The sequence below is a fragment of the Leiobunum rupestre genome, chromosome 3 (genome assembly GCF_980474605.1).
Source record: "Leiobunum rupestre chromosome 3, qqLeiRupe1.1.hap1, whole genome shotgun sequence".
Classification (NCBI taxonomy): Eukaryota; Metazoa; Arthropoda; class Arachnida; order Opiliones; family Sclerosomatidae; genus Leiobunum; species Leiobunum rupestre.
In genome coordinates, this window is record NC_143386.1 from 27,293,184 (window position 1) to 27,308,568 (window position 15,385).

Genomic DNA, 15,385 nt, shown 5'->3' on the forward strand with positions numbered 1-15,385 from the left:
TTATGTATTTTCCATGCTGTGCGATTTAAATAGTTGCTTAGTTTCGTTTATTCATACTTAACATATAATGCAATGATTCATCGGTTAAGATTTTTCCTATTATTTTTTGAGGTGTCGTACGACCTACTTCTTTGTTTTCTGTTATTTATTCATTATCTTTATGTATCTTTCAGTTGCTTTTTTTCGAGACAGATTTGTTATTTTTTCCTCGGGCGTTTTTTCTTTATCACTTATGTTATATGTTGCTTTTCGCGTCTTTATATAATACACGCGTACTGTATTTTTTAATGACATAATTAAAAAAAAAAAAAAAAAAAAAAAACGCGTCTGCCTACGGAGCAGAAGATTCCAGGTTCGAATCCTGGCAAGCTCGGTTTTTTTTCAAATTATTTAAAACGTGTCTCTTGTTGGGTTTTCCATCATAATGCTATTGCGGAGGCTTGTGGCGCAACGGATAACGCGTCTGCCTACGGAGCAGGAGGTTCCAGGTTCGAATCCTGGCAAGCTCGTTTTTTTTCAAATTATTTAAAATGTGTCTCTTGTTTGGTTTTCCATCATATTGCTATTGCGGGGGCTTGTGGCGCAACGCATAACGCGTCTGCCTACGGAGCAGAAAATTCCAGGTTCGAATCCTGGCAGGCTCGGTTTTTTTTCTAATTATTTAAAACGTGTCTCTTGTTCGGTTTTCCATCATTTTGCTATTGCGGGGGCTTGTGGCGCAACGGATAACGCGTCTGCCTACGGAGCAGAAGATTCCAGGTTCGAATCCTGGCAAGCTCGGTTTTTTTTCTAATAATTTAAAACGTGTCTCTTCTTTGGTTTTCCATCATATTGCTATTGCGGGGGCTTGTGGCGCAACGGATAACGCGTCTGCCTACGGAGCAGAAGATTCCAGGTTCGGATCCTGGCAAGCTCGTTTTTTTTCAAATTATTTAAAACGCTTTTCTGCTTTGGTTTTCCATCATATCGCTATTGCGGGGGCTTGTGGCGCAACGGATAACGCGTCTGCCTACGGAGCAGAAGATTCCAGGTTCGAATCCTGGCAAGCTCGTTTTTTTTCTAATAATTTAAAACGTGTCTCTTCTTTGGTTTTTCATCATATTGCTATTGCGGGGGCTTGTGGCGCAACGGATAACGCGTCTGCCTACGGAGCAGAAGATTCCAGGTTCGAATCCTGGCAAGCTCGTTTTTTTTCTAATCATTTAAAACGTGTCTCTTCTTTGGTTTTTCATCATATTGCTATTGCGGGGGCTTGTGGCGCAACGGATAACGCATCTGCCTACGGAGCAGAAGATTCCAGGTTCGAATCCTGGCAAGCTCGTTTTTTTTTCTAATAATTTAAAACGTGTCTCTTCTTTGGTTTTCCATCATATTGCTATTGCGGGGGCTTGTGACGCAACGGATAACGCGTCTGCCTACGGAGCAGAAGATTCCAGGTTCGAATCCTGGCAAGCTCGTTTTTTAACTAATTATTTAAAACGTGTCTCTTGTTTGGTTTTCCATCATATTGCTATTGCGGGGGCTTGTGGCGCAACGGATAACGCGTCTGCCTACGGAGCAGAAGATTCCAGGTTCGAATCCTGGCAAGCTCGTTTTTTTTCAAATTATTTAAAACGTGTCTCTTTTTCGGTTTTCCAAATTAATTAAAACGCTTCTCTGGTTTGGTTTTCCATCATAATGCTATTGCGGGGGCTTAAGGCGCAACGGATAACGCGTCTGCCTACGGAGCAGAAGATTCCAGGTTCGAATCCTGGCAAGCTCGGTTTTTTTTCTAATAATTTAAAACGTGTCTCTTCTTTGGTTTTTCATCATATTGCTATTGCGGGGGCTTGTGGCGCAACGGATAACGCGTCTGCCTACGGAGCAGAAGATTCCAGGTTCGGATCCTGGCAAGCTCGTTTTTTTTCAAATTATTTAAAACGCTTCTCTGGTTTGGTTTTACATCATAATGCTTTTGCGGGGGCTTGTGGCGCAACGGATAACGCGTCTGCCTACGGAGCGGAAGATTCCAGGTTCGAATTCTGGCAAGCTCGGTTTTTTTTCTAATAATTTAAAACGTGTCTCTTGTTTGGTTTTCCATCATATTGCTATTGCGGGGCCTTGTGGCGCACCGGATAACGCGTCTGCCTACGGAGCAGAAGATTCCAGGTTCGAATCCTGGCAAGCTCGGTTTTTTTTCTAATTATTTAAAACGTGTCTCTTGTTTGTTTTCCATCATATTGCTATTGCGGGGGCTTGTGGCGCAACGGATAACGCGTCTGCCTACGGAGCAGAAGATTTCAGGTTCGAATCCTGGCAAACTCGGTTTTTTTTCTAATTACTTAAAACGTGTCTTTTGTTTGGTTTTCCATCATATCGCTATTGCGGGGGCTTGTGGCGCAACGGATAACGCGTCTGCCTACGGAGCAGAAGATTCCAGGTTCGAATCCTGGCAAGCTCGGTTTTTTTTCTAATTATTTAAAACGTGCCTCTTGTTTGGTTTTCCATCATATTGCTATTGCGGGAACTTGTGTCGCAACGGATAACGCGTCTGCCTACGGAGCAGAAGATTCCAGGTTCGAATCCTGGCAAGCTCGTTTTTTTTCAAATTATTTAAAACGTGTCTCTTTTTCGGTTTTCCAAATTAATTAAAACGTGTCTCTTGTTTCGTTTTCCATCATATCGCTATTGCGGGGGCTTGTGGCGCAACGGATAACGCGTCTGCCTACGGAGCAGAAGATTCCAGGTTCGAATCCTGGCAAGCTCGTTTTTTATCAAATTATTTAAAACGCTTCTCTGGTTTGGTTTTCCATCATAATGCTATTGCGGGGGCTTGTGGCGCAACGGATAACGCGTCTGCCTACGGAGCAGAAGATTACAGGTTCGAATCCTGGCAAGCTCGTTTTCTTTCAAATTATTTAAAACGCTTCTCTGGTTTGGTTTTCCATCAAAAGCTATTGCGGGGGCTTGTGGCGCAACGGATAACGCGTCTGCCTACGGAGCAGAAGATTCCAGGTTCGAATCCTGGCCAGCTCGGTTTTTTTTCTAATTATTTAAAACGTGTCTCTTGTTTGGTTTTCCATCATATTGCTATTGCGGGGGCTTGTGGCGCAACGGATAACGCGTCTGCCTACGGAGCAGAAGATTCCAGGTTTGAATCCTGGCAAGCTCAGTTTTTTTTCTAATAATTTAAAACGTGTCTCTTCTTTGGTTTTCCATCATATTGCTATTGCGGGGGCTTGTGACGCAACGGATAACGCGTCTGCCTACGGAGCAGACGATTCCAGGTTCGAATCCTGGCAAGCTCGTTTTCTTTCAAATTATTTAAAACGCTTCTCTGGTTTGGTTTTCCATCAAAATCTATTGCGGGGGCTTGTGGCGCAACGGATAACGCGTCTGCCTACGGAGCAGAAGATTCCAGGTTCGAATCCTGGCAAGCTCTTTTTTTTCAAATTATTTAAAACGTGTCTCTTGTTTGGTTTTCCAAATTATTTAAAACGTGTCTCTGGTTTGGTTTTCCATCATATTGCTATTGCGGGGGCTTGTGGCGCAACGAATAACGCGTCTGTCTAGGGAGCAGAAGATTCCAGATTCGAATCCTGGCAAGCTCGTTTTTTTTTCAAATTATTATAAATGTGTCTCTTGTTTGGTTTTCCATCATAATGCTATTGCGGGGGCTTGTGGCGCAACGGATAACGCGGCTGTCTTCGGAGCAGAAGATTCCAGGTTCATATCCTGGCAAGCTCATTTTTTTTTCAAATTATTTAAAACGTTTCTCTGGTTTGGTTTTCCATCATAATGCTATTGCGGGGGCTTGTGGCGCAACGGATAACGCTTCTGCCTACGGAGCAGAAGATTCCAGGTTCGAATCCTGGCAAGCTCGGTTTTTTTTCTAATTATTTAAAACGTGTCTCTTGTTTGTTTTCCATCATATTGCTAGTGCGGGGGCTTGTGGCGCAACGGATAACGCGTCTGCCTACGGAGCAGAAGATTTCAGGTTCGAATCCTGGCAAACTCGGTTTTTTTTCTAATTACTTAAAACGTGTCTTTTGTTTGGTTTTCCATCATATTGCTATTGCGGGGGCTTGTGGTGCAACGGATAACGCGTCTGCCTACGGAGCAGAAGATTCCAGGTTCGAATCCTGGCAAGCTCGGTTTTTTTTCTAATTATTTAAAACGTGCCTCTTGTTTGGTTTTCCATCATATTGCTATTGCGGGAACTTGTGTCGCAACGGATAACGCGTCTGCCTACGGAGCAGAAGATTCCAGGTTCGAATCCTGGCAAGCTCGTTTTTTTTCAAATTATTTAAAACGTGTCTCTTTTTCGGTTTTCCAAATTAATTAAAACGTGTCTCTTGTTTCGTTTTCCATCATATCGCTATTGCGGGGGCTTGTGGCGCAACGGATAACGCGTCTGCCTACGGAGCAGAAGATTCCAGGTTCGAATCCTGGCCAGCTCGGTTTTTTTTCTAATTATTTAAAACGTGTCTCTTGTTTGGTTTTCCATCATATTGCTATTGCGGGGGCTTGTGGCGCAACGGATAACGCGTCTGCCTACGGAGCAGAAGATTCCAGGTTTGAATCCTGGCAAGCTCAGTTTTTTTTCTAATAATTTAAAACGTGTCTCTTCTTTGGTTTTCCATCATATTGCTATTGCGGGGGCTTGTGACGCAACGGATAACGCGTCTGCCTACGGAGCAGAAGATTCCAGGTTCGAATCCTGGCAAGCTCGTTTTCTTTCAAATTATTTAAAACGCTTCTCTGGTTTGGTTTTCCATCAAAATCTATTGCGGGGGCTTGTGGCGCAACGGATAACGCGTCTGCCTACGGAGCAGAAGATTCCAGGTTCGAATCCTGGCAAGCTCTTTTTTTTCAAATTATTTAAAACGTGTCTCTTGTTTGGTTTTCCAAATTATTTAAAACGTGTCTCTGGTTTGGTTTTCCATCATATTGCTATTGCGGGGGCTTGTGGCGCAACGAATAACGCGTCTGTCTAGGGAGCAGAAGATTCCAGATTCGAATCCTGGCAAGCTCGTTTTTTTTTCAAATTATTATAAATGTGTCTCTTGTTTGGTTTTCCATCATAATGCTATTGCGGGGGCTTGTGGCGCAACGGATAACGCGGCTGTCTTCGGAGCAGAAGATTCCAGGTTCATATCCTGGCAAGCTCATTTTTTTTTCAAATTATTTAAAACGTTTCTCTGGTTTGGTTTTCCATCATAATGCTATTGCGGGGGCTTGTGGCGCAACGGATAACGCTTCTGCCTACGGAGCAGAAGATTCCAGGTTCGAATCCTGGCAAGCTCGGTTTTTTTTCTAATTATTTAAAACGTGTCTCTTGTTTGTTTTCCATCATATTGCTAGTGCGGGGGCTTGTGGCGCAACGGATAACGCGTCTGCCTACGGAGCAGAAGATTTCAGGTTCGAATCCTGGCAAACTCGGTTTTTTTTCTAATTACTTAAAACGTGTCTTTTGTTTGGTTTTCCATCATATTGCTATTGCGGGGGCTTGTGGTGCAACGGATAACGCGTCTGCCTACGGAGCAGAAGATTCCAGGTTCGAATCCTGGCAAGCTCGGTTTTTTTTCTAATTATTTAAAACGTGCCTCTTGTTTGGTTTTCCATCATATTGCTATTGCGGGAACTTGTGTCGCAACGGATAACGCGTCTGCCTACGGAGCAGAAGATTCCAGGTTCGAATCCTGGCAAGCTCGTTTTTTTTCAAATTATTTAAAACGTGTCTCTTTTTCGGTTTTCCAAATTAATTAAAACGTGTCTCTTGTTTCGTTTTCCATCATATCGCTATTGCGGGGGCTTGTGGCGCAACGGATAACGCGTCTGCCTACGGAGCAGAAGATTCCAGGTTCGAATCCTGGCAAGCTCGTTTTTTATCAAATTATTTAAAACGCTTCTCTGGTTTGGTTTTCCATCATAATGCTATTGCGGGGGCTTGTGGCGCAACGGATAACGCGTCTGCCTACGGAGCAGAAGATTACAGGTTCGAATCCTGGCAAGCTCGGTTTTTTTTCTAATAATTTAAAACGTGTCTCTTCTTTGGTTTTCCATCATCTTGCTATTGCGGGGGCCTGTGGCGCAACGGATAACGCGTCTGCCTACGAAGCAGAAAATTCCAGGTTCGGATCCTGGCAAGCTCGTTTTTTTTCAAATTATTTAAAACGCTTCTCTGGTTTGGTTTTCCATCATAATGCTATTGCGGGGGCTTGTGGCGCAACGGATAACGCGTCTGCCTACGGAGCAGCAGATTCCAGGTTCGAATCCTGGCAAGCTCAGTTTTTTTTCTAATAATTTAAAACGTGTCTCTTCTTTGGTTTTCCATCATCTTGCTACTGCGGGGGCTTGTGACGCAACGGATAACGCGTCTGCCTACGGAGGAGAAGATTCCAGGTTCGAATCCTGGCAAGTTCGTTTTCTTTCAAATTATTTAAAACGCTTCTCTGGTTTGGTTTTCCATCAAAAGCTATTGCGGGGGCTTGTGGCGCAACGGATAACGCGTCTGCCTACGGAGCAGAAGATTCCAGGTTCGAATCCTGGCAAGCTCGGGTTTTTTTCTAATTATTTAAAACGTGTCTCTTGTTTGGTTTTCCATCATATTGCTATTGCGGGGGCTTGTGGCGCAACGGATAACGCGTCTGCCTACGGAGCAGAAGATTCCAGGTTTGAATCCTGGCAAGCTCAGTTTTTTTTCTAATAATTTAAAACGTGTCTCTTCTTTGGTTTTCCATCATATTGCTATTGCGGGGGCTTGTGACGCAACGGATAACGCGTCTGCCTACGGAGCAGAAGATTCCAGGTTCGAATCCTGGCAAGCTCGTTTTCTTTCAAATTATTTAAAACGCTTCTCTGGTTTGGTTTTCCATCAAAAGCTATTGCGGGGGCTTGTGGCGCAACGGATAACGCGTCTGCCTACGGAGCAGAAGATTCCAGGTTCGAATCCTGGCCAGCTCGGTTTTTTTCTAATTATTTAAAACGTGTCTCTTGTTTGGTTTTCCATCATATTGCTATTGCGGGGGCTTGTGACGCAACGGATAACGCGTCTGCCTACGGAGCAGAAGATTCCAGGTTCGAATCCTGGCAAGCTCGGTTTTTTTTCTAATAATTTAAAACGTGTCTCTTCTTTGGTTTTCCATCATATTGCTATTGCGGGGGCTTGTGGCGCAACGGATAACGCGTCTGCCTACGGAGCAGAAGATTCCAGGTTCGAATCCTGGCAAGCTCGGTTTTTTTTTCTAATTATTTAAAACGTGTCTCTTGTTTGGTTTTCCATCGTATTGTTATTGCGGGGACTTGTGGCGCAACGGATAACGCGTCTGCCTACGGAGCAGAAGATTCCAGGTTCGAATGCTGGCAAGCTCTTTTTTTTTTCAAATTATTTAAAACGTTTCTCTGGTTTGGTTTTCCATCATAATGCTATTGCGGGGACTTGTGGCGCAACGGATAACGCGTCTGCCTACGGAGCAGAAGATTCCAGGTTCGAATCCTGGCAAGATCGGTTTTTTTTCTAATTATTTAAAACGTGTCTCTTCTTTGGTTTTCCATCATATTGTTATTGCGGGGGCTTGTGGCGCAACGGATAACGCGTCTGCCTACGGAGCAGAAGATTCCAGGTTCGAATCCTGGCAAGCTCGTTTTTTTCAAATTATTTAAAACGTGTCTCTTGTTTGGTTTTCCATCATATTGCTATTGCGGGGGCTTGCGGCGCAACGGATAACGCGTCTGCCTACGTAGCAGAAGATTCCAGGTTCGATTCCTGGCAAGCTCGGTTTTTTTTCTCATTATTTAAAACGTGCCTCTTGTTTGGTTTTCCATCATATTGCTATTTCGGGGGCTTGTGGCGCAACGGATAACGTGTCTGCCTACGGAGCAGAAGATTCCAGGTTCGAATCGTGGCAAGCTCGTTTTTTTTTCAAATTATTTAAAACGTGTCTCTTTTTCGGTTTTCCAAATTAATTAAAACGTGTCTCTTGTTTGGTTTTCCATCATATTGCTATTGCGGGGGCTTGTGGTGCAACGGATAACGCGTCTGCCTACGGAGCAAAAGATTCCAGGTTCGAATCCTGGCAAGCTCGTTTTTTTTTTTCAAATTATTTAAAACGTGTCTCTTTTTTGGTTTTCCAAATTATTTAAAACGTGTCTCTTTTTCGGTTTTCCAAATTAATTAAAACGTGTCTCTTGTTTGGTTTTCCATCATATTGCTATTGCGGGGGCTTGTGGCGCAACGGATAACGCGTCTGCCTACTTAGCAAAAGATTCCAGGTTCGAATCCTGGCAAGCTCGTTTTTTTCAAATTATTTAAAACGCTTCTCTGGTTTGGTTTTCCATCATAAGGCTATTGCGGGGGCTTGTGGCGCAACGGATAACGCGTCTGCCTACGGAGCAGAAGATTCCAGGTTCGAATCCTGGCAAGCTCGTTTTTTTTTTTCAAATTATTTAAAACGTGTCTCTTTTTTGGTTTTACAAATTATTTAAAACGTGTCTCTTGTTTGGTTTTCCATCACATTGCTATTGCGGGGGCTTGTGGCGCAACGGATAACGCGTCTGCCTACGGAGCAGAAGATTCCAGGTTCGGATCCTGGCAAGCTCGTTTTTTTTCAAATTATTTAAAACGCTTCTCTGGTTTGGTTTTCTATCATAATGCTATTGCGGGGGCTTGTGGCGCAACGGATAACGCGTCTGCCTACGGAGCAGAATATTCCAGATTCGAATCCTGGCAAGCTTGGTTTTTTTTCTAATAATTTAAAACGTGTCTCTTCTTTGGTTTTCCATCATATTGCTATTGCGGGGGCTTGTGGCGCAACGGATAACGCGTCTGCCTACGGAGCAGAAGATTCCAGGTTCGAATCCTGGCAAGCTCGGTTTTTTTTTCTAATTATTTAAAACGTGTCTCTTGTTTGGTTTTCCATCGTATTGTTATTGCGGGGACTTGTGGCGCAACGGATAACGCGTCTGCCTACGGAGCAGAAGATTCCAGGTTCGAATCCTGGCAAGCTCTTTTTTTTTTCAAATTATTTAAAACGTTTCTCTGGTTTGGTTTTCCATCATAATGCTATTGCGGGGACTTGTGGCGCAACGGATAACGCGTCTGCCTACGGAGCAGAAGATTCCAGGTTCGAATCCTGGCAAGATCGGTTTTTTTTCTAATTATTTAAAACGTGTCTCTTCTTTGGTTTTCCATCATATTGTTATTGCGGGGGCTTGTGGCGCAACGGATAACGCGTCTGCCTACGGAGCAGAAGATTCCAGGTTCGAATCCTGGCAAGCTCGTTTTTTTCAAATTATTTAAAACGTGTCTCTTGTTTGGTTTTCCATCATATTGCTATTGCGGGGGCTTGCGGCGCAACGGATAACGCGTCTGCCTACGTAGCAGAAGATTCCAGGTTCGATTCCTGGCAAGCTCGGTTTTTTTTCTCATTATTTAAAACGTGCCTCTTGTTTGGTTTTCCATCATATTGCTATTTCGGGGGCTTGTGGCGCAACGGATAACGTGTCTGCCTACGGAGCAGAAGATTCCAGGTTCGAATCGTGGCAAGCTCGTTTTTTTTTCAAATTATTTAAAACGTGTCTCTTTTTCGGTTTTCCAAATTAATTAAAACGTGTCTCTTGTTTGGTTTTCCATCATATTGCTATTGCGGGGGCTTGTGGTGCAACGGATAACGCGTCTGCCTACGGAGCAAAAGATTCCAGGTTCGAATCCTGGCAAGCTCGTTTTTTTTTTTCAAATTATTTAAAACGTGTCTCTTTTTTGGTTTTCCAAATTATTTAAAACGTGTCTCTTTTTCGGTTTTCCAAATTAATTAAAACGTGTCTCTTGTTTGGTTTTCCATCATATTGCTATTGCGGGGGCTTGTGGCGCAACGGATAACGCGTCTGCCTACTTAGCAAAAGATTCCAGGTTCGAATCCTGGCAAGCTCGTTTTTTTCAAATTATTTAAAACGCTTCTCTGGTTTGGTTTTCCATCATAAGGCTATTGCGGGGGCTTGTGGCGCAACGGATAACGCGTCTGCCTACGGAGCAGAAGATTCCAGGTTCGAATCCTGGCAAGCTCGTTTTTTTTTTTCAAATTATTTAAAACGTGTCTCTTGTTTGGTTTTCCATCACATTGCTATTGCGGGGGCTTGTGGCGCAACGGATAACGCGTCTGCCTACGGAGCAGAAGATTCCAGGTTCGGATCCTGGCAAGCTCGTTTTTTTTCAAATTATTTAAAACGCTTCTCTGGTTTGGTTTTCTATCATAATGCTATTGCGGGGGCTTGTGGCGCAACGGATAACGCGTCTGCCTACGGAGCAGAATATTCCAGATTCGAATCCTGGCAAGCTTGGTTTTTTTTCTAATAATTTAAAACGTGTCTCTTCTTTGGTTTTCCATCATATTGCTATTGCGGGGGCTTGTGGCGCAACGGATAACGCGTCTGCCTACGGAGCAGAAGATTCCAGGTTCGAATCCTGGCAAGCTCGGTTTTTTTTCTAATTATTTAAAACGTGTCTCTTGTTTGGTTTTCCATCATATTGTTATTGCGGGGACTTGTGGCGCAACGGATAACGCGTCTGCCTACGGAGCAGAAGATTCCAGGTTCGAATCCTGGCAAGCTCTTTTTTTTTCAAATTATTTAAAACGTTTCTCTGGTTTGGTTTTCCATCATAATGCTATTGCGGGGACTTGTGGCGCCACGGATAACGCGTCTGCCTACGAAGCAGAAGATTCCAGGTTCGAATCCTGGCAAGCTCGGTTTTTTTTCTAATAATTTAAAACGTGTCTCTTCTTTGGTTTTCCATCATATTGTTATTGCGGGGGCTTGTGGCGCCACGGATAACGCGTCTGCCTACGGAGCAGAAGATTCCAGGTTCGAATCCTGGCAAGCTCGTTTTTTTTCAAATTATTAAAACGTGTCTCTTTTTCGGTTTTCCAAATTAATTAAAACGTGTCTCTTGTTTCGTTTTCCATCATATCGCTATTGCGGGGGCTTGTGGCGCCACGGATAACGCGTCTGCCTACGGAGCAGAAGAATCCAGGTTCGAATCCTGGCAAGTTTGTTTTTTATCAAATTATTTAAAACGCTTCTCTGGTTTGGTTTTCCATCATAATGCTATTGCGGGGGCTTGTGGCGCAACGGATAACGCGTCTGCCTACGGAGCAGAAGATTACAGGTTCGAATCCTGGCAAGCTCGGTTTTTTTTCTAATAATTTAAAACGTGTCTCTTCTTTGGTTTTCCATCATCTTGCTATTGCGGGGGCCTGTGGCGCAACGGATAAAGGGTCTGCCTACGAAGCAGAAAATTCCAGGTTCGGATCCTGGCAAGCTCGTTTTTTTTCAAATTATTTAAAACGCTTCTCTGGTTTGGTTTTCCATCATAATGCTATTGCGGGGGCTTGTGGCGCAACGGATAACGCGTCTGCCTGATTCCAAACAAAAATTCGGTCGTTACTGAATCGAATTAGTCACTGCATGACGAGGTCTTTACGAATGAAGTGAATTATAATTAATTAAATGGTATGATTCGATAGATTTAGGAAATATGAGATGATGTCATGAGTTCTGTTGGAACAGGATCAAAGGCGAGAAAATTCCTCTTCGACGGACAACAGTGGCCAAAATACAACGCCCATATTACAACGAGCCTTTTATAGGATGTCGTCGATGCGAAGCCACGCTTTGCAGATTCCTCATCACACGCAACCTAAATTGAGTTTTAACCCGTCTTACCACACGCCAGGAAGTCCCACCATAAGAAAACATGTGCCTTCTGAATACTTGAGTCAACGATTGCTGGGAGAAGCTGAGTTCTTAACTGGAAAAAGACCCGACGTAAACGAAGCCGAAGTTTGTCAAGGAAAAACTAAGAGGCGATTCCGTATGCCAAAATTGTTCGTCATCTTCCTGATCCTCTTGGCCTGTTTTGTCATCGTCGGTGTCATATTCGGAATCGTCAGCGCTGAAGTGTTCGTCAAACGAGGCTATTTCAAACGCGCATCGCAAATGACCACAAATAGTGCTCAGATACATAACGTTCCTGTGGCAATGGCACCACCAGACAGTCAACATATTGGCGTGGTAGCAACGTCTATCGTTGCGTCTAATCCGGTCGTAATTCCTCCTGAAAATCAAAATTTGGCGCCCTTGATTAACGCTCCTGCCGTGGAAGCTCCGGTTGTCAATGAACACGCTCCGTTAATTCCCATGCAATTCTTAACTGCGGCTTCCGCAAGTAGCTCGCCCACTTCAATTCACGATCCAGAATTTTCCAACCTGCTTCAGGCGCTGAGATTACCCGGGCCTTTGCATAAAGTCGTTTAATGTATAAGGTTCCATATTAAAAAATCGGTTTTAATTTAATATATTGTATATAGCGACAATTTTTTAATTTGTGATATCAATAAAGGTTTTAAGAATTTCTACTTTAAAAAAAAAAAAAAAAAACGCGTCTGCCTACGGAGCAGAAGATTCCAGGTTCGAATCCTGGCAAGCTCGGTTTTTTTTTTAATAATTTAAAACGTGTCTCTTCTTTGGTTTTCCATCATATTGCTATTGCAGGGGCTTGTGGCGCAACGGATAACGCGTCTGCCTACGGAGCAGAAGATTCCAGGTTCGAATCCTGGCAAGCTCGTTTTTTTTTTCAAATTATTTAAAACGTGTCTCTTTTTTGGTTTTACAAATTATTTAAAACGTGTCTCTTGTTTGGTTTTCCATCACATTGCTATTGCGGGGGCTTGTGGCGCAACGGATAACGCGTCTGCCTACGGAGCAGAAGATTCCAGGTTCGGATCCTGGCAAGCTCGTTTTTTTTCAAATTATTTAAAACGCTTCTCTGGTTTGGTTTTCCATCATAATGCTATTGCGGGGGCTTGTGGCGCAACGGATAACGCGTCTGCCTACGGAGCAGAAGATTCCAGATTCGAATCCTGGCAAGGTCGTTTTTTTTTCAAATAATTTAAAACGTGTCTCTTGTTTGGTTTTCCATCCTAATGCTATTGCGGGGGCTTGTGGCGCAACGGATAACGCGTCTGCCTACGGAGCAGAAGATTCCAGGTTCGAATCCTGGCAAGCTCGTTTTTTTCAAATTATTTAAAAAGTGCCTCTTGTTTGGTTTTCCATCATAATGCTATTGCGGGGGCTTGTGGCGCAACGGATAACGCGTCTGCCTACGGAGCAGAAGATTCCAGGTTCGAATCCTAGCAAGCTCGGTTTTTTTTCAAATTATTTAAAACGTGTCTCTTTTTTGGTTTTTCAAATTATTTAAAACGTGTCTCTTGTTTGGTTTTCCATCATATTGCTATTGCGGGGGCTTGTGGCGCAACGGATAACGCGTCTGCCTACGGAGCAGAAGATTCCAGGTTCGAATCCTGGCAATCTCGGTTTTTTTTCTAATTATTTAAAACGTGTCTCTTGTTTGGTTTTCCATCATATTGCTATTGCGGGGGCTTGTGGCGCAACGGATAACGCGTCTGCCTACGGAGCAGAAGATTCCAGGTTCGAATCGTGGCAAGCTCGTTTTTTTTCAAATTATTTAAAACGCTTCTCTGGTTTGGTTTTCCATCATAATGTTATTGCGGGGGCTTGTGGCGCAACGGATAACGCGTCTGGCTACGGAGCAGAAGATTACAGGTTCGAATCCTGGCAAGCTCGGTTTTTTTTCTAATTACTTAAAACGTGTCTCTTGTTTGGTTTTCCATCATATTGCTATTGCGGGGGCTTGTGGCGCAACGGATAACGCGTCTGCCTACGGAGCAGAAGATTCCAGGTTCGAATCCTGGCAAGCTCGGTTTTTTTTCTAATAATTTAAAACGTGTCTCTTGTTTGGTTTTCCATCATGCTGCTATTGCGGGGGCTTATGGCGCAACGGATAACGCGTCTGCCTACGGAGCAGAAGATTACAGGTTCGAATCCTGGGGAGCTCGGTTTTTTTTCTAATTATTTAAAACGTTTCTCTTGTTTGGTTTTCCATCATATTGCTATTGCGGGGGCTTGTGGCGGAACGGATAACGCGTCTTCCTACGGAGCAGAAGATTCCATGTTCGAATCCTGGCAAGCTCTTTTTTTTCAAATTATTTAAAACGTGTCTCTTGTTTGGTTTTCCAAATTATTTAAAACGTGTCTCTGGTTTGGTTTTCCATCATATTGCTATTGCGGGGGCTTGTGGCGCAACGAATAACGCGTCTGTCTAGGGAGCAGAAGATTCCAGGTTCGAATCCTGGCAAGCTCGGTTTTTTTTCTCATTATTTAAAACGTGCCTCTTGTTTGGTTTTCCATCATATTGCTATTGCGGGGGCTTGTGGCGCAACGGATAACGCGTCTGCCTACGGAGCAGAAGATTCCAGGTTCGAATCCTGGCAAGCTCGTTTTTTTCAAATTATTTAAAACGCTTCTCTGGTTTGGTTTTCCATCATAATGCTATTGCGGGGGCTTGTGGCGCAACGAATAACGCGTCTGTCTAGGGAGCACAAGATTCCAGATTCGAATCCTGGCAAGCTCGTTTTTTTTTCTTCAAATTATTAAAACGTGTCTCCTGTTTGGTTTTCCATCATATTGCTATTGCGGGGGCTTGTGGCGCAACGGATAACGCGTCTGCCTACGGAGCAGAAGATTCCAGGTTCGAATCCTGGCAAGCTTGGTTTTTTTTCTAATTATTTAAAACGTGTCTCTTGTTTGGTTTTCCATCATATTGCTATTGCGGGGGCTTGTGGCGCAACGGATAACGCGTCTGCCTACGGAGCAGAAGATTCCAGGTTCGTATCCTGGCAAGCTCGGTTTTTTTTCTAATTATTTAAAACGTGTCTCTTGTTTGGTTTTCCATCATATTGCTATTGCGGGGGCTAGTGGCGCAACGGATAACGCGTCTGCCTACGGAGCAGAAGATTCCAGGTTCGAATCCTGGCAAGCTCGGTTTTTTTTCTAATTACTTAAAACGTGTCTCTTGTTTGGTTTTCCATCATATTGCTATTGCGGGGGCTTGTGGCGCAACGGATAACGCGTCTGCCTACGGAGCAGAACATTCCAGGTTCGAATCCTGGCAAGCTCGTGTTTTTTTCTAATAATTTAAAACGTGTCTCTTGTTTGGTTTTCCATCATACTGCTTTTGCGGGGGCTTGTGGCGCAACGGATAACGCGTCTGCCTACGGAGCAGAAGATTCCAGGTTCGAATCCTGGCAAGCTCGGTTTTTTTTCTAATTATTTAAAACGTGTCTCTTGTTTGGTTTTCCATCATATTGCTATTGCGGGGGCTTGTGGCGCAACGGATAACGCGTCTGCCTACGGAGCAGAAGATTTCAGGTTCGAATCCTGGCAAGCTCTTTTTTTTCAAATTATTTAAAACGTGTCTCTTGTTTGAATTTCCAAATTATTTAAAACGTGTCTCTGGTTTGGTTTTCCATCATATTGCTATTGCGGGGGC

The 15,385-nt window shown here is 43.7% G+C and overlaps 2 protein-coding genes, 1 long non-coding RNA gene and 64 other non-coding genes across 71 annotated transcripts in view; 65 read left to right on the forward strand and 2 right to left on the reverse strand.

The window, feature by feature from the left end:
- The window catches only part of LOC149950979 (uncharacterized), a 277,136-nt gene that overhangs the window by 135,429 nt on the left and 126,322 nt on the right, over window positions 1-15,385 (reverse strand). The window lies entirely within an intron of this gene.
- LOC149950985 (prostatic acid phosphatase-like) overlaps window positions 1-15,385 on the reverse strand; it is a 164,404-nt gene that overhangs the window by 28,009 nt on the left and 121,010 nt on the right. The window lies entirely within an intron of this gene.
- TRNAR-ACG (transfer RNA arginine (anticodon ACG)) lies at window positions 437-509 on the forward strand. The gene has a single exon. It is a non-coding gene; the product is annotated as a tRNA-Arg (tRNA).
- Window positions 708-780, forward strand: TRNAR-ACG (transfer RNA arginine (anticodon ACG)). The gene has a single exon. It is a non-coding gene; the product is annotated as a tRNA-Arg (tRNA).
- TRNAR-ACG (transfer RNA arginine (anticodon ACG)) lies at window positions 844-916 on the forward strand. The gene has a single exon. It is a non-coding gene; the product is annotated as a tRNA-Arg (tRNA).
- Window positions 979-1,051, forward strand: TRNAR-ACG (transfer RNA arginine (anticodon ACG)). Its single transcript has one exon. It is a non-coding gene; the product is annotated as a tRNA-Arg (tRNA).
- On the forward strand, window positions 1,114-1,186 carry TRNAR-ACG (transfer RNA arginine (anticodon ACG)). The gene has a single exon. It is a non-coding gene; the product is annotated as a tRNA-Arg (tRNA).
- Window positions 1,249-1,321, forward strand: TRNAR-ACG (transfer RNA arginine (anticodon ACG)). The gene has a single exon. It is a non-coding gene; the product is annotated as a tRNA-Arg (tRNA).
- Window positions 1,385-1,457, forward strand: TRNAR-ACG (transfer RNA arginine (anticodon ACG)). The gene has a single exon. It is a non-coding gene; the product is annotated as a tRNA-Arg (tRNA).
- TRNAR-ACG (transfer RNA arginine (anticodon ACG)) lies at window positions 1,520-1,592 on the forward strand. Its single transcript has one exon. It is a non-coding gene; the product is annotated as a tRNA-Arg (tRNA).
- TRNAR-ACG (transfer RNA arginine (anticodon ACG)) lies at window positions 1,826-1,898 on the forward strand. Its single transcript has one exon. It is a non-coding gene; the product is annotated as a tRNA-Arg (tRNA).
- Window positions 2,232-2,304, forward strand: TRNAR-ACG (transfer RNA arginine (anticodon ACG)). Its single transcript has one exon. It is a non-coding gene; the product is annotated as a tRNA-Arg (tRNA).
- On the forward strand, window positions 2,368-2,440 carry TRNAR-ACG (transfer RNA arginine (anticodon ACG)). The gene has a single exon. It is a non-coding gene; the product is annotated as a tRNA-Arg (tRNA).
- Window positions 2,674-2,746, forward strand: TRNAR-ACG (transfer RNA arginine (anticodon ACG)). Its single transcript has one exon. It is a non-coding gene; the product is annotated as a tRNA-Arg (tRNA).
- Window positions 2,809-2,881, forward strand: TRNAR-ACG (transfer RNA arginine (anticodon ACG)). The gene has a single exon. It is a non-coding gene; the product is annotated as a tRNA-Arg (tRNA).
- On the forward strand, window positions 2,943-3,015 carry TRNAR-ACG (transfer RNA arginine (anticodon ACG)). Its single transcript has one exon. It is a non-coding gene; the product is annotated as a tRNA-Arg (tRNA).
- TRNAR-ACG (transfer RNA arginine (anticodon ACG)) lies at window positions 3,079-3,151 on the forward strand. Its single transcript has one exon. It is a non-coding gene; the product is annotated as a tRNA-Arg (tRNA).
- On the forward strand, window positions 3,349-3,421 carry TRNAR-ACG (transfer RNA arginine (anticodon ACG)). The gene has a single exon. It is a non-coding gene; the product is annotated as a tRNA-Arg (tRNA).
- Window positions 3,790-3,862, forward strand: TRNAR-ACG (transfer RNA arginine (anticodon ACG)). The gene has a single exon. It is a non-coding gene; the product is annotated as a tRNA-Arg (tRNA).
- On the forward strand, window positions 3,925-3,997 carry TRNAR-ACG (transfer RNA arginine (anticodon ACG)). Its single transcript has one exon. It is a non-coding gene; the product is annotated as a tRNA-Arg (tRNA).
- TRNAR-ACG (transfer RNA arginine (anticodon ACG)) lies at window positions 4,061-4,133 on the forward strand. The gene has a single exon. It is a non-coding gene; the product is annotated as a tRNA-Arg (tRNA).
- On the forward strand, window positions 4,367-4,439 carry TRNAR-ACG (transfer RNA arginine (anticodon ACG)). Its single transcript has one exon. It is a non-coding gene; the product is annotated as a tRNA-Arg (tRNA).
- Window positions 4,503-4,575, forward strand: TRNAR-ACG (transfer RNA arginine (anticodon ACG)). The gene has a single exon. It is a non-coding gene; the product is annotated as a tRNA-Arg (tRNA).
- Window positions 4,639-4,711, forward strand: TRNAR-ACG (transfer RNA arginine (anticodon ACG)). The gene has a single exon. It is a non-coding gene; the product is annotated as a tRNA-Arg (tRNA).
- On the forward strand, window positions 4,773-4,845 carry TRNAR-ACG (transfer RNA arginine (anticodon ACG)). Its single transcript has one exon. It is a non-coding gene; the product is annotated as a tRNA-Arg (tRNA).
- On the forward strand, window positions 5,214-5,286 carry TRNAR-ACG (transfer RNA arginine (anticodon ACG)). Its single transcript has one exon. It is a non-coding gene; the product is annotated as a tRNA-Arg (tRNA).
- TRNAR-ACG (transfer RNA arginine (anticodon ACG)) lies at window positions 5,349-5,421 on the forward strand. Its single transcript has one exon. It is a non-coding gene; the product is annotated as a tRNA-Arg (tRNA).
- TRNAR-ACG (transfer RNA arginine (anticodon ACG)) lies at window positions 5,485-5,557 on the forward strand. The gene has a single exon. It is a non-coding gene; the product is annotated as a tRNA-Arg (tRNA).
- Window positions 5,791-5,863, forward strand: TRNAR-ACG (transfer RNA arginine (anticodon ACG)). Its single transcript has one exon. It is a non-coding gene; the product is annotated as a tRNA-Arg (tRNA).
- On the forward strand, window positions 5,926-5,998 carry TRNAR-ACG (transfer RNA arginine (anticodon ACG)). Its single transcript has one exon. It is a non-coding gene; the product is annotated as a tRNA-Arg (tRNA).
- On the forward strand, window positions 6,197-6,269 carry TRNAR-ACG (transfer RNA arginine (anticodon ACG)). The gene has a single exon. It is a non-coding gene; the product is annotated as a tRNA-Arg (tRNA).
- Window positions 6,467-6,539, forward strand: TRNAR-ACG (transfer RNA arginine (anticodon ACG)). The gene has a single exon. It is a non-coding gene; the product is annotated as a tRNA-Arg (tRNA).
- On the forward strand, window positions 6,603-6,675 carry TRNAR-ACG (transfer RNA arginine (anticodon ACG)). The gene has a single exon. It is a non-coding gene; the product is annotated as a tRNA-Arg (tRNA).
- On the forward strand, window positions 6,739-6,811 carry TRNAR-ACG (transfer RNA arginine (anticodon ACG)). The gene has a single exon. It is a non-coding gene; the product is annotated as a tRNA-Arg (tRNA).
- Window positions 6,873-6,945, forward strand: TRNAR-ACG (transfer RNA arginine (anticodon ACG)). Its single transcript has one exon. It is a non-coding gene; the product is annotated as a tRNA-Arg (tRNA).
- Window positions 7,008-7,080, forward strand: TRNAR-ACG (transfer RNA arginine (anticodon ACG)). The gene has a single exon. It is a non-coding gene; the product is annotated as a tRNA-Arg (tRNA).
- On the forward strand, window positions 7,144-7,216 carry TRNAR-ACG (transfer RNA arginine (anticodon ACG)). Its single transcript has one exon. It is a non-coding gene; the product is annotated as a tRNA-Arg (tRNA).
- Window positions 7,417-7,489, forward strand: TRNAR-ACG (transfer RNA arginine (anticodon ACG)). Its single transcript has one exon. It is a non-coding gene; the product is annotated as a tRNA-Arg (tRNA).
- TRNAR-ACG (transfer RNA arginine (anticodon ACG)) lies at window positions 7,553-7,625 on the forward strand. The gene has a single exon. It is a non-coding gene; the product is annotated as a tRNA-Arg (tRNA).
- TRNAR-ACG (transfer RNA arginine (anticodon ACG)) lies at window positions 8,336-8,408 on the forward strand. Its single transcript has one exon. It is a non-coding gene; the product is annotated as a tRNA-Arg (tRNA).
- Window positions 8,509-8,581, forward strand: TRNAR-ACG (transfer RNA arginine (anticodon ACG)). The gene has a single exon. It is a non-coding gene; the product is annotated as a tRNA-Arg (tRNA).
- On the forward strand, window positions 8,780-8,852 carry TRNAR-ACG (transfer RNA arginine (anticodon ACG)). Its single transcript has one exon. It is a non-coding gene; the product is annotated as a tRNA-Arg (tRNA).
- On the forward strand, window positions 8,917-8,989 carry TRNAR-ACG (transfer RNA arginine (anticodon ACG)). The gene has a single exon. It is a non-coding gene; the product is annotated as a tRNA-Arg (tRNA).
- Window positions 9,053-9,125, forward strand: TRNAR-ACG (transfer RNA arginine (anticodon ACG)). Its single transcript has one exon. It is a non-coding gene; the product is annotated as a tRNA-Arg (tRNA).
- TRNAR-ACG (transfer RNA arginine (anticodon ACG)) lies at window positions 9,189-9,261 on the forward strand. The gene has a single exon. It is a non-coding gene; the product is annotated as a tRNA-Arg (tRNA).
- Window positions 9,972-10,044, forward strand: TRNAR-ACG (transfer RNA arginine (anticodon ACG)). Its single transcript has one exon. It is a non-coding gene; the product is annotated as a tRNA-Arg (tRNA).
- On the forward strand, window positions 10,110-10,182 carry TRNAR-ACG (transfer RNA arginine (anticodon ACG)). Its single transcript has one exon. It is a non-coding gene; the product is annotated as a tRNA-Arg (tRNA).
- TRNAR-ACG (transfer RNA arginine (anticodon ACG)) lies at window positions 10,381-10,453 on the forward strand. The gene has a single exon. It is a non-coding gene; the product is annotated as a tRNA-Arg (tRNA).
- TRNAR-ACG (transfer RNA arginine (anticodon ACG)) lies at window positions 10,517-10,589 on the forward strand. Its single transcript has one exon. It is a non-coding gene; the product is annotated as a tRNA-Arg (tRNA).
- Window positions 10,788-10,860, forward strand: TRNAR-ACG (transfer RNA arginine (anticodon ACG)). The gene has a single exon. It is a non-coding gene; the product is annotated as a tRNA-Arg (tRNA).
- On the forward strand, window positions 11,092-11,164 carry TRNAR-ACG (transfer RNA arginine (anticodon ACG)). The gene has a single exon. It is a non-coding gene; the product is annotated as a tRNA-Arg (tRNA).
- LOC149951058 (uncharacterized) lies at window positions 11,397-12,398 on the forward strand. Its single transcript, XM_090167977.1, has 2 exons — window positions 11,397-11,487; window positions 11,545-12,398. Exons 1-2 carry the CDS (start codon window positions 11,485-11,487, stop codon window positions 12,289-12,291), a joined length of 750 nt encoding a protein of 249 aa, XP_090024103.1. The 5' UTR covers window positions 11,397-11,484; the 3' UTR covers window positions 12,292-12,398.
- On the forward strand, window positions 12,529-12,601 carry TRNAR-ACG (transfer RNA arginine (anticodon ACG)). Its single transcript has one exon. It is a non-coding gene; the product is annotated as a tRNA-Arg (tRNA).
- TRNAR-ACG (transfer RNA arginine (anticodon ACG)) lies at window positions 12,701-12,773 on the forward strand. The gene has a single exon. It is a non-coding gene; the product is annotated as a tRNA-Arg (tRNA).
- TRNAR-ACG (transfer RNA arginine (anticodon ACG)) lies at window positions 12,972-13,044 on the forward strand. Its single transcript has one exon. It is a non-coding gene; the product is annotated as a tRNA-Arg (tRNA).
- TRNAR-ACG (transfer RNA arginine (anticodon ACG)) lies at window positions 13,106-13,178 on the forward strand. The gene has a single exon. It is a non-coding gene; the product is annotated as a tRNA-Arg (tRNA).
- Window positions 13,277-13,349, forward strand: TRNAR-ACG (transfer RNA arginine (anticodon ACG)). Its single transcript has one exon. It is a non-coding gene; the product is annotated as a tRNA-Arg (tRNA).
- On the forward strand, window positions 13,413-13,485 carry TRNAR-ACG (transfer RNA arginine (anticodon ACG)). The gene has a single exon. It is a non-coding gene; the product is annotated as a tRNA-Arg (tRNA).
- Window positions 13,684-13,756, forward strand: TRNAR-ACG (transfer RNA arginine (anticodon ACG)). The gene has a single exon. It is a non-coding gene; the product is annotated as a tRNA-Arg (tRNA).
- Window positions 14,125-14,197, forward strand: TRNAP-AGG (transfer RNA proline (anticodon AGG)). The gene has a single exon. It is a non-coding gene; the product is annotated as a tRNA-Pro (tRNA).
- TRNAR-ACG (transfer RNA arginine (anticodon ACG)) lies at window positions 14,261-14,333 on the forward strand. Its single transcript has one exon. It is a non-coding gene; the product is annotated as a tRNA-Arg (tRNA).
- On the forward strand, window positions 14,533-14,605 carry TRNAR-ACG (transfer RNA arginine (anticodon ACG)). The gene has a single exon. It is a non-coding gene; the product is annotated as a tRNA-Arg (tRNA).
- Window positions 14,669-14,741, forward strand: TRNAR-ACG (transfer RNA arginine (anticodon ACG)). Its single transcript has one exon. It is a non-coding gene; the product is annotated as a tRNA-Arg (tRNA).
- Window positions 14,805-14,877, forward strand: TRNAR-ACG (transfer RNA arginine (anticodon ACG)). The gene has a single exon. It is a non-coding gene; the product is annotated as a tRNA-Arg (tRNA).
- TRNAR-ACG (transfer RNA arginine (anticodon ACG)) lies at window positions 14,941-15,013 on the forward strand. Its single transcript has one exon. It is a non-coding gene; the product is annotated as a tRNA-Arg (tRNA).
- Window positions 15,077-15,149, forward strand: TRNAR-ACG (transfer RNA arginine (anticodon ACG)). Its single transcript has one exon. It is a non-coding gene; the product is annotated as a tRNA-Arg (tRNA).
- On the forward strand, window positions 15,213-15,285 carry TRNAR-ACG (transfer RNA arginine (anticodon ACG)). The gene has a single exon. It is a non-coding gene; the product is annotated as a tRNA-Arg (tRNA).